At 34.5% G+C, this 14,488-nt stretch overlaps 1 protein-coding gene across 21 annotated transcripts in view; it reads left to right on the forward strand.

Moving 5' to 3' along the window:
* Cdc42bpa (CDC42 binding protein kinase alpha) overlaps positions 1–14,488 on the forward strand; it is a 271,103-nt gene that overhangs the window by 99,183 nt on the left and 157,432 nt on the right. For all 21 annotated transcript variants that reach the window (XM_033762072.1, XM_033762059.1, XM_010642642.2 and 18 more), the window contains one exon: positions 8,970–9,118. In XM_033762072.1, the coding sequence (XP_033617963.1) occupies positions 8,970–9,118 (149 nt within the window). The remainder of the gene's footprint in view (positions 1–8,969; positions 9,119–14,488) is intronic.

Below are 14,488 nucleotides of genomic sequence, written 5' to 3' on the forward strand. Positions count from 1 at the left end.
TTTTTTTTTTTTTTTTTTGGAACCGGGGATTAAACTCGGGTCCTTGTGCTTGCAAGGCAAGCTAATCCTCGATTTTGCCTTTTGGCCTGCCAGTCCTATGAAGTATATACGATTTGGCCTTTTATAGTAAAAGTTGGCCAATTCCTATTGCAGGTAACACTGGATATAAAGAGTGAACCTGTGTGGCTGAGTAGGGCTTGTAAAATGTGAAAGAAGTGTGCCCACAGAAGATGGAGTTGAGGAACTGAAAAAGTAACTAATAGAAACAATCAAAGCAGCAAAGAGGATCAAAATATACATCATGAAGACTAAAGAAAGGAGAAGGGGGTAGAGGGTGCTTGCCTAGCATGCACTTGGCCCTGGGCGTTATTGTCAACATCACACACACACACGTGAAAATATAGAGGAAATGGTCAGTAATGTTAAATGTAGTATTTGGTCAATTTTTTTAACAGACCAAAAATATTTTGCTTTCCCACAAATCTAACACTTGAGCCGCAGTGGAATATCTTCCATTCCTTGAACAGTCTCTGTACTCCTCTATGGTTTGCCTTTAATACTGGGGCCATTCCTCTTCCTTTACTTCTGTTGAAGTCCAGCTAACATTTTAAAATTGTGCTCAAATTCTTCATCTTAAAATAGTCATTCCCAGAATTTCCAGTTGGAATTAAACTGTCTTATCTCATTTTACCATGTCCTCCTCCTCTTTTGGGGATGATGATGTTGGGGCTCGAACACAGGGCCTTTGCAGTGAGCTACATCCCCATTCCTTTTTACATTTTTTTGTTTGCTTTGAGACAGGGTCTCAGTAAATCACTAAATTGCCCAGGCAAGGCTTGGACTTGCCTCAGTGCTGGGAACACAGGCATATGCTACTGTGCATACATAGCTTTACAAAAGTATCTGTATTGCTGTTGCATGACTAAAATACATATACATAGTATCTCCAAATCTGTGGTAGAACTTTAGAAAAAATTAAATAAATGATGAGTCTTACTATCTTTAGCTAAAATAAAATTCAAGGTTTATATAAGTCTGTAATAGCTGTGGGAAAGGAGCTGGAGTTGTGGTTAGTGGTAGGGCACTTGCCTAATATGAATGATACCCTGAATTCCACCCCCAGCACTACCCCCCCCAAAAGGCCTGAATGTACACAACCACACGCACACACACACACACACGCATACACTCATACATAGTTAAATGAAGTTTGTCTGCTTATAAGCCAGATCCAGGTATTCAAAAAAGATTGTTGCAGTCCTTGCTTTTTATTCCTTACCTGCTTATAGAGTATTACAATTTATTCCAGATATTGTGACTGATTAGTGGGTTATAAAATTGTTAGTGGGTTACAAACAGCACTTCAAAAAAATTAAATAGGTAAGAAAATGACAGTGTTCATGGCAATTAAAGTAAATACTGTTTAGCAACACATTTACAGTGCACTGAATCATGTAAACCACATGTATTATTGTGAATTACAGTTTGAATTGTTTAAAAGCAACAGAGCTTTGTATGTATTAGTAGCTGAGTTATTAAATTGAATGTGAAATGTAAGGATGATTGTACCATGCAGATAAAATCTACATAGATTTATCAGCAAAATTCATGAGTAAATTAAATACAAAGAAAGTATTTGCTTGGTAAAATTATAGCATTTATGATAATTTTTAAGTTTTCAGATAAGTTGAGTAACATCCCCCATTGCAATGTAATCCATAATATATAGATTTTTGCATTCTTTAAATCTACATTTTGTTATGAGTATTTAAATAACTATAGATATAGAAAATTACTCAATAACCAAAGAAAAAGGCCACAATTGTGGTTTATAATTCTGTCTTCTCTGTTTAGTCTGATCTGCACCCTTCTTGCATTTGACATTAGGCTTAACATTTCCTTTTCAGAGACATTTCTCCCAAAGAAATAGTCCGTATATAGACTATTATTATATTAGAATTGTTTTATAATCTTATTATACATTATAAATCAATATATTAGAATAAAAATACACAGTATTTGGAGTGCAAAAAAAAATACTTCAGTAGTCAAATCTTGTGTAATTTGCCCAATTTCCTTCAGGGGAACCTTTGTCATCTATAAGTCTGAAGTAAAGTTTTTTGTTACCTGTGAGATTGAGGTAATAGGATTACAAATTGGAGGCTGTTCTTGGCAACCTACTATAGCAAATATTTGTCTCAAAATAAAATAAAAATAAAAGGGGCTAGGGATGTAGCTCAGTGGTGTATGTCCCTGGGTTAGATCCGCGGTACCATCCCCCCTCAAAAAATCTAAGTCTTGATCATCACCAAGGTTATTTTTTGAACATTTGAAGAATATTATAAAGTAAGTTGGGTAGTATTTTATGCCTGTAATTCCAGCACTCAGGAGGCTGAGGCAGGGAGTTTGTGAGTTCAAGTTCAGCCTTAGCAATTTAGTAAGAGGCTGTCTCAAAAAACAAACAACAGTCTTGTTATATGCTAAGTTGTATCAATATAGGTAAAGTTACTATCCCATAGAATATTATGAATCAGTGAAATTTCTCTTAACATTTTTAATCCATAATTTTCTATCTAGCTCTTTATGCTTGAGAAAAAGAAAAATATTTAAACAAATATTACTTTTTAGTAATTTTAAACTGTTTAAAAGGTGAAAGATTTTAATATTAAATTGTAGTCAAAATGGCATGTCACTTCTGTACATGCAGGACCTAAAAGAATGCATCCAGCTAAGCTGCTTATGATTGTGAATGACTTTGTCCTTTGTTTTTGTGTTTTTGTTTCCTGTAATGCGTATATTAACTTTAAAAAAAATAAAAATTATTTTTAAAACAAAAATTGTAACATATATGAACTGTAGATTATCAGATTCATTGTATAGAAACAGAAATTATTATTTTCATGATAAATAAAAACCAGGTAGGACTCTGAAGATCAACTCTTAATCTCTTTGACCACAGAAGGCTCTAAAAGTGCATCTGTCCTATGAAATGTTTTCTTGGCCATCTAACTTATTGTACATTTTTGGAGGTTTTAGCATTGTTTCCTTGAAATGTAGCTTATAAAAAAGTGCAAATGTTTGTACATGGTGATGCAAGCCTGTAATCGCAGCTACTTGGAAGATTGAAGAAGTAGGATCATAAGTTTGAGGCCAGTGTGGGCAACTAAGTGAAATCCTGTCTCAAAATTTGGAAAGAAAGGAAGGAGAAAAGAAAAAAGAAATGACAAGAAAGGAAAAGAAAAGAGAAAAAAAAAAGAGTATGGGTGTAGCTTAATGGTAGAGTACCCCTGAGTTCAATCTCTCTACTATCACCGCCACCACCAAAAAAAAAAAAACTTAAAAGAGATTTTAGAAATTTGAAGTTGCCTGCCTCACCCACAGGAACAAGTGTGTCCCCCGGACAAAAAAAAAAAAAAAAAAAAAAAAAAAAAAAAAAAAGAAAGAAAGAAATCTGGATTTGGAAATTTTATGTATATATGTTTGCTGAAGACTCACTTTATTTATTTATATTTGAAATGAAATACATTTTAATAGAAAACAAGATACAAAATAACTTTTTGGAAAACAAATATTTGATCCTTTCCCCATACATTAGAACTTGTTTATCCTTGGGGCACAGTTTGACATGTGCATCCTCATTCAGGATTCACTGTGCCGTGCTCACTGCAGGGGAGAAAGTGGAAATGCTAACCTGTGTTTAACAGTACTCTGAAATTTAACACTAATTCTATCTTGTGACTTACTCCATATTCTTTTTTTTTTTTTTGGTACTGGGAATCAAACTCAGAGACTTGTGCTTGTCAGGCAGATGCTGTGTTGCTGAGCTATATTTCCAGCCCTCCAAATTATTCTTTACCATAATCTTTTTTTCTTTTGGTGGTACTGGGGATTGAACTCAGGGCCTCCCACAGGCTAGGTACATGCACTACCACTAAGCTGCACCCCTTCCTACCGTAGTCTTTCTTTTCAGGGGAGAGAATTACTGATAGAAGTGCAACCAAAAAAGACTCTTTCCAAATAACAACTGCAAAGGCCCAGTGCTCTCAGTCAACCCACCCACTAACTTCCAAAACATGCTGTTTGGTGTGTTCATTGTGCACTCAAGATTTCCCTTTCCCCTGATACACTGTGCCACCAAAACTTCTGAATTCCCTGAAGCTCAAAATTCCAAGTGTCACAGGCAGTGCCAGGAGTCAAACCTGAAGATAAAAGCAGAGATGTTCCCCTCTGCCAGTACTAGGTTTCCTTTTTGCAATAATAATAATAATAATTAATAATAATAATAAATCATCTTGGTTCTATTATTCAGGAAATGGATCATCCCTCCCTTTCCCAGTTCTGTCCCCACTTCCCTCCTCAAGGGTGGCCCAACTGAGGGTTCCTAGGGGTGTTGTGGAGGGCGCTTGGCAGTTGCCCTCAGTAAGCAGTTTGAGAGGACGACAAGATGCAAATGGGAAGGTGCTTGCACATAAAGATTAATAACCCAGAATTCTGCTTCTTCCTTTAAATGTTTGGCAAATTATTTTATTCTTTTGCTTGTGGTTCTGTAACTACAAAGCAGAAATTAACAGTTATGATTACAACCTTTAACATTAAGGACATTATATAAATATTCTTACACTTGGATTCCAGGGTTTCCACTTTATGGAAAAAATGAGAGCCATCTAATAAGACATTTTTTTACTCACACATTAACTTTCTTAAAGTTTCACTCTCTCCTCCTTCTCTTTATGCAAATTCATCCATATGTGAACTTGTCCTTTTTGCATGTAGATGAGATGTAGCTTCATGTTTAAGGTTTTTGTCTTCATCATCTCCTGTTTTTGTAGAACTTTAATCCATTGACTAACATCAGTTTAACTTTCTTCCTCTACCACATAGGGATATACAAAAAAAATTTTGAAAACCTTCGTTTTTTGAGGTAACTGTTGAAACGTTTGTTGTAAATCCTTTGATTTTTTTAATGCTTTGCATAATTATATGTTTATGTATGTATGCATATTTTCTTTATATAAACGTGGAATAATAAAATATATATTACTGTGCAGTTTGCTTTTTGCAGGTTGCTTTGTTCCTTAAAATATCTCGTGGGATATATGTATATATATTTATTCTTTTGACAGCTATGTAATATTTCATAGGATGGATATGCCATAATTAACTGTTTGCTTTTTCATTTTCATATGTTTTTTCTGATTTTTGCACTTGCCCACAATTTTGTGTAGTAAATACACTTGCCCATATTTCTTGTGCATTGGAGTGCTTTTTTCCTCCTTGAGACATGGTCTCATTGTGTAGTCCAGGCTGGCCTCAGACTTGTGATACTCTTGCCTCAGCCTTCCAAATGCTGGGGTTACAGGCATACACTACTGTGCCCAGCTTGGTGCTTTTGTTTTAATTGACTACATTCCTAAGAGTGACACTATTTAGAGCAGCGGGCATTCTTATTTAAATGAAACTATGAAATTACTTTCTTGAAAGGTCTTATTATCCTACAAAAGCAGTGTTGTTTTCTTTTTACTTTCCTCAAAACTGTGTGCTTACTGATCTGATTGATGAAATACAGCATTTTAGTTGCTGCTTTAGTTTTTATTTCCTTGACTGCTGTTAATGCTTAGCATGCTTTAATTGGATAATTGTTTCCTGATATGTAAATTATCTATTAATATCCTCAGCCTAGTTTTACTGGATTGTTTATCCTCCTAACAATTGGTAGGAGCTCTTTTTTTTTCAGCTTTAATTGAGTTTATTGGTACATTTTAGGGATACAGTACAGTTACATTCAATGTTGGGATCTTGTACTTCTACATGACAGGTCTTGGTTCTCATTTTTTCCCCTTGTTCCTGCACTCCCTTCACCCTCTCCTCCCCTCCCCATCTACAAACACTTTTGTGAGATAACAAATAGATGGAAATAATGTAGAACCTCTATTTTAGTATGATTATCTCCTTGATATATTTTTGGAATATTACTTCTTATGTGGTTTTTAAAAACATGTTCAATGATGCGTTAGCCAGATTGGGCGACATTTAAAGCTAGTTTGTAAGTAGGAACCTGTCCTACCAGATGTTAAATTTTTCTATGAAATTATCCAGTCTGGACAATATGATATTGATACAGAAATAGGCAAACATAGTAGAACAGAGTTCACAGGAACAAATATGAGTGTATTTGAGATCTTACAGTATGATGAGGTGATACCTCAAATGAATTGGTGTAAACAATGGATTTTTAAATTATTTTAGTTAATAGGCACTCTGTACCTAAGAAAATAGCCTCCACATCTTGACCAACAGTAAATTTCAAACAAATGAATATGATTCAAATGTTGAAGAGACAGTAACAACCTCCTGTGTTTATTTTTGTCAAGGTGTTTCTGGTACATAGGAATTGCCTACTTAGGGGCTAGGAATTTAGCTCATTGGTGCCCCTGCCTACCTTGCAAGCAGAGGGTCCTATGTTCGATCCTCGGTACCACACACACACAAAAAAAAAGTAAACAAAAGAAATTGCCTACTTTTGTGTTTTCTCCTCTGTTAGATTATAAATTCCCTGAAGGCAGGAAGTATATCTTATTTATGATTTTGCTCCCATTAGATAAGTGTGATGTTACTACAGTACTGTAGGGACCTTTTAAAAGTCTGTTGATGTAGTGAGTGAGCCGACTTGTTCCTTTGTTGTTCTGTATTCTATTTTCTATTGCCAAAAATTATTTACACAATAAAATATTATGGACAACTACCCACTTTGCCTTTAAACTGTAACAATACACAGTCCAGAAAGCATAGGAGTCTGCATTAGAATTTTTGTGTAGTGGGTAGGAATAGAAGTAGATGGAATCCATAGAGACTGAGTAGGTAATAAGACCTTGATAGTTGAATGTGGCAACGGAGAAAACATAAAAGAATGACTCCTAGACCTTGGTTATTTTCATAGAGATATGTTGTGATGAGAAAGGAATATTGTTTATATGTCAGCTTGTGTATTATTTCTCTGCCCCTCTTGATGCATCTTGTGTCTTTAACACCAAAAATTTCATTTTCAACAATTTTTTTTCTCAAAAATTTTGTTTACTTCTTTCCTTAACTTACTGAATTCTGTCTTAATAACAATTTATTTCTGAGGGCACAGTGGGGAAGAGTGTGAGTTGGCAAAGCTAGAACCCAGTTTAACAGGCAAGAAAAACCAAAATACTTTTATATTCATTATTTTTAGTTCTGTTTTAGGGACATTTACCATAGAAGAGTTTCACTGTGGCACATTGAAGGTTTAGCAAGGAAGAGATCCATGGAGTTTAGAGTTTGTAAGTGAAAGCACAAAGTGATGTGTTGGTGAAGCAGAACATGCAGTGACTCAAATAGCCTGTTTTGAATGGTGACCATGAATAACAAAAATACTGAGATAGTTATTTTTTAGTGGTGAATAGTGTACTCAGATTTCTTAAGATTCTGGTGGTAAAAATATAGTCCCCTTTCAAGAGAAAAAAGTCTTTGATATAGGGATCTTTCTTTTCCATATTCCCTGGGTATTTCCTCTCTTTCTTATAAAAAGTATCCTGAATGGCACTTAGTAAATGTTTATCAAAGGAAGGAATTATGTTTTATGACTCTGTATATAAACATTCCATTCCATTTTAATAGTAAATTTGTTTTTTTAAGTCTTTAAAAGGCTCTTGCTACTCTTCTCAAGGTATTTCTTTTTAAAGTAAGAGGTGTGGATTTCTTTAAATCCATTTCCATTTCCTGCAAATTTTTTGTTAATATAATTTCGTTACATTTCATTAGCTTATTCTAATCATAGGACAGAGTTTAACATCAGGCCTAGTAAATATAGCAAGATTGACCAAGATTTTATATATAGTTTCCATATTCAAGGACTTAAATATATGAGATTAGTTTTTTTGCTTTAACATACATTTTCTACAGTCTCAACTACATAGTGAGACCCTGTCTCAAAAAAACAAAACAAAAACAAAGAAAAAACAAAAACATACATTTTCTATCTTTATAATTTTATAGTAATGAAAATAATTTAAATTTTAGCTGGGGATTTAGCTCAGTGGTTCCACCCCTGCCTCACAAACCCAAGGTCCCCGGTACCAAAAAAAAAAAAATTTAAATGTTCTCAAGACTCTTTAAATCATAATGTCAACTCAGTCATACCTTTGAAGTATTTCCGTTTGGTAATAAAATCACTGTAACATCAGCGCATTATAATTAATGTTTAAATATCTTCCATTTTCTTGTCTTCATAAGTGCTACATACGCAGGCACACATGTATTTAAAAAGTAATGTAGAATATAACAAAAAGCTATAACAATGTCTGTAATCTGACAACCCAAGTAATCTGGTGGATATTTTGATGTATACTCCTTTTCTTTTTTGGTGTGTACACACACACACATACACACATGTGTGCATGTGAGGCACATACACATATCTATAAAATTCTATTACTGTGATGGCTGCTATTTACATATACCTGAGAAGAATCCATTTTCTTATTTGTACTCTTATCAGAAATAGGAAGAGAATGTATGCTTGAAATTACTGTTGCTTATAAAATAGTGGTTTCCAAATGCTAATCCATAGACTGGTGCAAATTTTAATAACTTTCATGCTCCAAGGTAAAATAAAGAAAATATAGTGATGCAGATTAATATGATTTCAATCAACATAATGACGATCTTATATTCTGAGTGTGTTATTTCCCTTTTACATTTTGGAAAATTAGAATGTCCAGTGTTTTGTGAGGTGTTGATAAAGTGATGGTCCATTGTTGGTAAAGATGATACTACTTTATAAAATATAGCCACAACAAAAACAGAATCTAATATTGTTTTCTACCCCAATTTAAAAAAATTTACTACTGTATGAAATTTAAAAGTCTTATAATGACTACTGATTATCTTACTTCTTGGGAAACATTAAAATATATTAATTTTTACTCTTAATTTTTCATTCACAGTACCTGGTTATGGATTATTATGTTGGTGGGGATTTACTTACTCTGCTCAGCAAATTTGAAGATAGATTGCCGGAAGATATGGCTCGATTTTACTTGGCTGAGATGGTGATAGCAATTGACTCAGTTCATCAACTACATTACGTACACAGGTAAGTCAGTCCTTCATTACGTCTGGCTATGAATTACCTTGTAATATCTAGAACTGGAGGTCTTTTTCTACCAGATTTATTAATTATGGTGTAAGGCACATTCTCATCGACCAAAACACTTTTGTGATGGTTTGGGTTATTTTTCTTTGCTATTGTCATTATTTATCTGTATTAGCAAAATGATGTACTTGCTTCTATATACAAGTGCACGGATAGTATCTAAAAATGCCTACTTAGAGTCAGTGTTCCTACAGAGTACTTCTGAAAAGTCCTCTTAGTTGTTATGATTTTCTTTTCAGAAGAAGTATGCTTTGGCCATTTTCCTTAGAGTTATCTGTTGAACCTGCCTGCCCCACATACCACAGCTGGATGTTGAACCAAGGGACTATATACCATTAAGCTACATTCCCAGGCAACTCTTTTACTTTTTATGTTGAGGCAGGGTTTTACTAAGTTGCCCAGTATGTCTTTGAGCTTGCAATCTTCTTGCATTAGCTTCCCAAGTAGCTGGAATTATAGGCATATGCCACAGCACCTGGCAGTTGATTCTTATTCATTGTTATTAGCTGGAATTCTAGGCCATGAACCATAGGTTAATTTGCTAAATAAGACCTACATTGTGTATTTTATATTTCCTAAGAAAATACTTTCAAAACTTGTATAAGTGTCAATTTTTTTATGGTAAAGTTGAGTTTTTGTAGGAAAGTTGGAATTTTGATGTTCATGGAAATATTTCATTATAAAATTTTACAGGTATGATGATTTATTTAAAAATTTCTCTACAAATTTGTGTTATTATACATTTTAGGATGGGATAAAAAAGTAGGCCTATTTATACATTTTTTTAAAATTTGCAAATTTTTTATATAGGATTGTTTGTATGCCTATTGACATGTTAGATATCTCTCTTTACATAAGGAGCTCATAATAATTTATGTGTAATAACAATTTTTGGCTGTATAGGGGACCAAATCTAGGGATTCAGATTTTGGACTGAGCAGCCCTTTTAATTTTTTGAGTCTCACTAACTTGCCCAAATCTGGCCCAGAAATCTCAGTTCTTTTATTCAGCCTCCCAAGTAGCTGGAATTACTTCACACTTAGCTTAAAATACATTGGGTGGTTCAAAGGATTAGAAAGAAAGCATGATAAAGTTATTGGTGGAATTAATCATTTAAATGAGAAAAATGTGGGAGATTATGTGAAGTGTGAGAAAGATGTTAAAAAGTATATTAATAGTTACTGTTTTATTAGAAAAAATCACCATTTTATAAGAGCTACTGTCAAATATTAGCATTCATCAGAATCATATGGAGTTCTTGTTAAAACCAAGATTGTTGGGTCAACTCTAGAATTTTCAGTTCAGTACATAGCTGGGCCCTGGGGTTTTGTATTGGTGAAACAATTGCCTGGTGGTGATGGTAATGCTGGTCTAGTGACTATGCTTTGAGAACCACAGTTCTGTGACAGCAGAACTATTTATCTTAAATTCTCTAAGAAGAATATGAGGGTAGGGATGGGAAAAAAAAAGAAATACTGTGTGTGTGTGTGTGTGTGTGTGTGTGTGTGTGTGTGTGTGTACCAGCTCCCCATGATAAATGTAATCAGTATGTACTAATCACTACGTAAACATGTGATCATTATGTACTAATAAAAAGGATATGAACATGAAAATAAAAGAAAGTTTTTGTTTTAGTGTTTTTTTAAGTTGTGATTTTTAAAATACTGATTGATTTTTGTTAGTAATAATGTTCTGAGACATTAAAGGAAGAATATTTCAATGAAAAAATTGTATTTGGGCTTGGGTATAACTCAGTGGCCAGGCATACCATGCATGATTGAAGCCCTGAGTTTAATCTTTGGGTCCAAAAAACAAAAAACTGTATTTTATCAGATCTCATTTTGGCTTTTACCTATTCAGACACATTTCTCTGTTATAGTTACAAATTGTATTGGAAATAAAGACATGAAAATTCTCTGAGAATTATAAAGTATGTGAAGTATTAAGATAATATTGTAAAATTTATTTTTTGGTACTGGGGATTGAACTCAGGACCTTGTATTTGTGAGGCAGGCAGCGGCACTACTGAACTAAATCCCGAGCCCTAGATCTAGATTCTTGACAAGGAATGATTACTTCTCAAAGTTATCCTCTAGATTATCCTCCTTCTTCCTTTACCCTTCAGTGGATGTTCCATGTGTTAATGTGCATTTAATGTTCTTAAAGTGGTGTTACCATTTTCTAACCATTATTTCTCAGTAAATGCTTTACTGAGGAAATGTTTGAGTTCTGTTTTATAAGTAGCATTGTGCTGAACCACATGGAATTGTAAGTAGGTATAACATAGTCCTAATTTTTCTTTATTTTTTTTTCTTTTTCTCTCCACCCCCACACCCCTTTTGAGACAGGATTTCACTATGTAGTATTCGCTGGCCTTGAACTTAATGTAGCCCAGGCCTTGAATTTAAAATCCTTCTCCTAGGCCTCCCAAATGCTGGTATTACAGGTCAGCCACCATGCCCAGCTAGTCCTGACTTTCAAGAAGCTTCTGGTCTGTTTGGTGACTCAAAACCTAGACAGGAATAAAAATTAAAATAAATAATAATTTAGGGCAAAAGTGTAAGAGATGGAATTAGTGAAGACTGTGAATTGCTAAATATGTAAGGAAATTATAAGGAGTTTAGGGAAATGAGTAACACATTTGATCTTATTGGTTATTTAACTCACTGTGCCATCAACTTCACCTATAGTCTAACAATAATTCTGTGCATTTGATGTCATCTACAAATGAATTCCATTTTAATTTTTGTTTTTTTCTTTTGTTTTGTTTTTTATGGGGTGGGTGGGGTACTGGGGATTGAACTTGGAACCTTGTGCTTGCAAGGCAGGCGGCAGAACCACTGAGCTAAATCCCCAGCCCCTGAATTCCATTGTATACATGAGGAAATCCAGCCTCAGAGATATGAATCAGTAAATAGTGCAGCCTAGAGTAAGACCTAAGTCACCCAGTCTCCATAATTTATGCTCTTTGTGTAACGATTTTTTTTAAGAGAAGAAGCTAATGATGGGAAGGCTGAATATAGATTAACAGGAAGGCATTCTCAAGAAAATGGTAGGAGAAATGCACATAGGCAGGGAAATGGCAAATTGGAGGATAGACTAGCTACAGAAGAGAGTTCATGTTGAGTTTAGTAGGAGACTCATTTATAAAGGCAGATTTTACTCTCCAGTTACTTTCCTTATTGCTGAGACATAATATCTCACACAAATTGAAGAGTTTATTTTATTTTTTAAAGAATGCTATATTAGTTTTGTATTACTACTATAGCAAATTTTACAAGTGAAGTGGTGTAAAACAATACTAATATGTTAAATTTTTTGCCCTTTTGAATTTCTCTTTCCTTTTGACCAAAGATATACCAAAGATTTATTTTGGCTCATGGTTTTTAAAGGATTCAGTTCCTAGTTGTTCGGCTCTAAGGCAGGAAGAGCATGGTGGAAGGGTCTGGTGGAGGAAAACTGCTCACTATCATGGTGGCCAGGAAGCAGAGAGAAGGTATAACTAACTGTGGAGTGAGATAAACCCTTCCAGGTCAGGCCCCAGTGACCTCTTCCTGTCAGGTGCACCTCCCGACAGAACATCTAGCTATAGTGCCCCATGGTGTAATCACCCTCCAAACATGTGATGCTTTTTTTTTTTTTGGCAGTGGTGGAGTGGGGGTGGCGGCATGATAATAATCCTTCTTGAAATTCTTGAATATCATGCTGTAGATCTTGTATTATATCTTTGTAGATAATAATTTATCATTAATTTTAGGCGATGAAGTATTTAGTGTGTTGTTAGTTTTTGGTAAACTGTGTATCATAGACTTATGAAATTTCTTGCATCATAATGTATGATTTTACAAACTTCAAGTATAGGGAATTGGAGAGTACAAAAAAAGGAATAGTGGAAACTGGATATGTTTAATTAAGGAAGGCACTTCTCTTCTTTTTAATATGTTCTTTTTGAATAAACTTATTCCCAGCCTTAAAAAAAAACATTATTGATCTTCTGCTAATAGCAGAAAACCTTTAATATGTAAAATTTTACTCAAAGGTAAATGGGGAGCGGAGGAGGGGGTGAAGGGAGGGCAGGGACATGGGGAAAAAATGAGTACCAAGACCTGTCATATAAAGATACAAGATCCCAATAATGAATGTAACTGTACTGTATACCTAAAACGTACCAATAAACTCAGTGAGGAAAAAAACCAGGTTTATGAAGATACAGGTGAGCATACTCATTAGCTTATAAAAGTATTCATTTCTGTCTAATTTTTTTAATCTCTGGCATTTCATATTCTTAGAATTTCTGTCCCTCTGATGATTACATTATCTGTCTGTTCTTGTATGTTGTCTGTTTTTTCCATTACAGTCTTAATACAATACTAGTTTTTAAAATTCCTCATTTGATACTCTGACATTTCTGCCATGTCTGACTTTGGTTTTGATGCTTATTCAGTCTTTTAATTTCTTTGCTTTTTAGTATGCCTTGTAATTTTTTTTTAATTGAAAGGTGGATATGATGTACTGGGTGAAAGGAATTATAGTATATTGTCATTTGGTGATGTGCTGGTAGGGTGTATGATTGTGCGTGTTGGGGATAAGGAAAGAATACTCCATAGTCTTTTAGCAAGGCTGTGCCACTTGGCTGTGAATACCAGTTTCTCGGTATTCTCTGCACCCCACCCATCCCCACTTAACTTGGGACAGGGTAGCTAGAGTTGGCTGCAGTAAGGTATTTCTCTTCTTCCATGTAGATTATGGTTTGATAAAACCCCAGCACATTAGTCTGTGGTAGAATAGTTTCTCCTGGGACATGCCTTCCTAAAAAGAGGATGCTTTGGTGTAATTCAGAACAGCTCCTTTCTCCTACCCCTGATAAAGGATTAGAGTATTTTTCTCTGATAGTCATTGTGAGCATCTGGTTCAGCTCCTGGTGGTGAGTTTCACAAAACTTTGAAGCTTCTTTATAATTGGGCTTCCCTGAAGTTTCTAATCTTTTATCCTGTCTATGGTGAGCCTTCAGCAATTTGTCAATTACAGGTTAGGTTTTCCTAACCTATAGGTGAGTCAGTGGGTGTAGGCAAGGTTTCTGCTTGTGGGTTTTTGCTATCTCTACAGTTTTGGGGGCAGCACTGTGCCCTTTGACCTTTCTTCTTTTACATTATCTAAGAAGAATTGTTGGTCAGTTTGTTTCTAGAACATAGTAGTCCCTTATTTGCTGGACTGAAAACTGGAAAGTCTTCCCCATTTTTTAAATGCAGATTTGAAAACAATATGTTTTATTGAGATAAGAATTTGGGACTTTGTTTAAAAAAAAAAAAA

The sequence above is a fragment of the Fukomys damarensis genome, unplaced genomic scaffold, assembly GCF_012274545.1.
Source record: "Fukomys damarensis isolate Sample0158 unplaced genomic scaffold, DMR_v1.0_HiC HiC_scaffold_11, whole genome shotgun sequence".
Lineage (NCBI taxonomy): Eukaryota > Metazoa > Chordata > Mammalia > Rodentia > Bathyergidae > Fukomys > Fukomys damarensis.